Below are 1,971 nucleotides of genomic sequence, written 5' to 3' on the forward strand. Positions count from 1 at the left end.
GTGTGTGTGTTGTATACATATGCATTGGTAGCGTGAATGACGTTACAATGAGTCTCGTTAAAAACATCATCATGCTGCTATTTTCTGCACCTAAGAAGGATGAAAATGAGAGTTTTGTAAAATTATGAAATGAATATATTTTACATAATTTTACACGATTCATTTTCACCATTTTCAGATGCAGTGTCAACAAAATTAAAACCAACAGCTCCCCTAATCCCACGAAATGTCCCAAAGGGATCTATTATTTTCAGGGCTGCCAAATTTGGTCCCCACTCACACCTTATTCTTACTGCCTTCTAAACTAAATACAAGTTATTGGCGACCTAATCGAGCAATAAATAATTTCATACCATGAACTCCTAGTGAGTATCCAAAGGAATTTCAATTTCTGAAGGGCCGCTTAAATGGGTTCCCACTGACACCCACAACTTTTGTGGGTGGGGAGTTTGGAATGGAGCATCGGATAATTAATACCAAGAAATACATACACAATGAACGTGTCCGAGACCTTTACAGTACAGAAGGTTATAAGGCCCCAAAGCTACACGATAGTGCCGCCTGCAGGGGTAGCCAGAAGGACGCCGCATGGGCAGCTTCAGGGCTACTAATGTTATACTTACATATAGTACAGCATATTCCAGAGTAACCAGGTCTGCATGTACAAAAGTATCTACGTTTTCTCCTGACACATGTGGCGCGGTTCTTAGATGGTCTCCTGAGACATGGATTTACCACTGAATAAAAAAAATAAAAACTTTATTCCACAGTCTTCTATATCTTTATATGGATACTCAGTTAATGCATATATGTGTATATATGCATGTATATTAAAGAAAGAGGAAGAGACAGTGGGAGGGGGTTCTTTATGTGAAATAACATGCAAAGTTTATCCCAAGATATTTCCATTAACAAAGTCATTCAACCAATCAGCTTTCTTAATATGTATTCATGAGGAAACTACCTTGGCTCTTTAAAATATACTTGTAAAGCAAAATCTATGATAAATCTATACTTATAGTTTATGGCTATTTTTAATGTTATACTTACATCTATTACAATATCTTCCAGAGTAACCAGGTTTGCATTTACAGGTGAATCTACGTCCTTTCCTGATACATGTGCCGCCGTTCTTACATGGTCTCCTGCGACATGGATTTACCACTGTATAAAAGAAATAAAAACCTTATTCCACAGTCTTCTATATATTTATATGGATATAACAATAGAATATCTTTTAACGAAGGCTCTATTTACAGTTATACTTATTGTTTATCTCTATTTATTTATATATTTTATTTGCCTTAATCTTTCTGAGTTAGAACATGAACAATTATTGGATTTTTAAAATAATAATTCGCTATAATATCAAAAAGTAAATCATAAAATTTTATCCAAAATTAGCTACCGTGAAACAAGCAAAAATCCGGATTTCGCAATTTTACCAACATTGCTGGGACGACTATGTATACATATATGTTTATGTATGCATGTGTGTGCGCGCACTCTCTGTATATATGTGTGTGTGAGTGTGTTCGTGTGTGTGTGCTCGTGTGTGTATGCGCGTGCGCGCATATATATGAATATGGATAGACAGATAGAAAGATAGAAAGATAGACAGACAGACAAACAGGTAGACAGATAGATAGATAGATAGATAGATAGATAGATAGATAGATAGATAGATAGATAGATAGATAGAGACGAAAAATTTCGGTTTCAAATAAAGTCCAAATAATCCCCAAACCAAAGCATGGAAAATTATTGGATTTTTCAAATAATTTGCTATAATATGAAAAAGGAAAGCATAAAATTTTATCCAAAATTAGCTACCGAGAAACAAGCAAAAATCAGGATTTCGCAATTTTACCAACATTGCTGGAACGTTTCCTCAGCTATTGATGCTCTTCTGTGGCTTTTAGCTCTATACAACTCTAGGAAAAGCTTATTCAAGAAGAGATTCTGCAGTTT

At 35.0% G+C, this 1,971-nt stretch overlaps 1 protein-coding gene across 1 annotated transcript in view; it reads right to left on the reverse strand.

The window, feature by feature from the left end:
* The window catches only part of LOC128247371 (cartilage matrix protein-like), a gene marked incomplete at its 3' end in the record, with an annotated part of 10,002 nt that overhangs the window by 6,832 nt on the left and 1,199 nt on the right, over positions 1-1,971 (reverse strand). The window contains exons 2-3 of the mRNA XM_052966741.1: positions 1,051-1,164; positions 624-737 (exon numbers count right to left, since the gene is read on the reverse strand). Of these exons, the coding sequence (XP_052822701.1) occupies positions 624-737; positions 1,051-1,164 (228 nt within the window). The remainder of the gene's footprint in view (positions 1-623; positions 738-1,050; positions 1,165-1,971) is intronic.

Source organism: Octopus bimaculoides, chromosome 3, assembly GCF_001194135.2.
Source record: "Octopus bimaculoides isolate UCB-OBI-ISO-001 chromosome 3, ASM119413v2, whole genome shotgun sequence".
Lineage (NCBI taxonomy): Eukaryota > Metazoa > Mollusca > Cephalopoda > Octopoda > Octopodidae > Octopus > Octopus bimaculoides.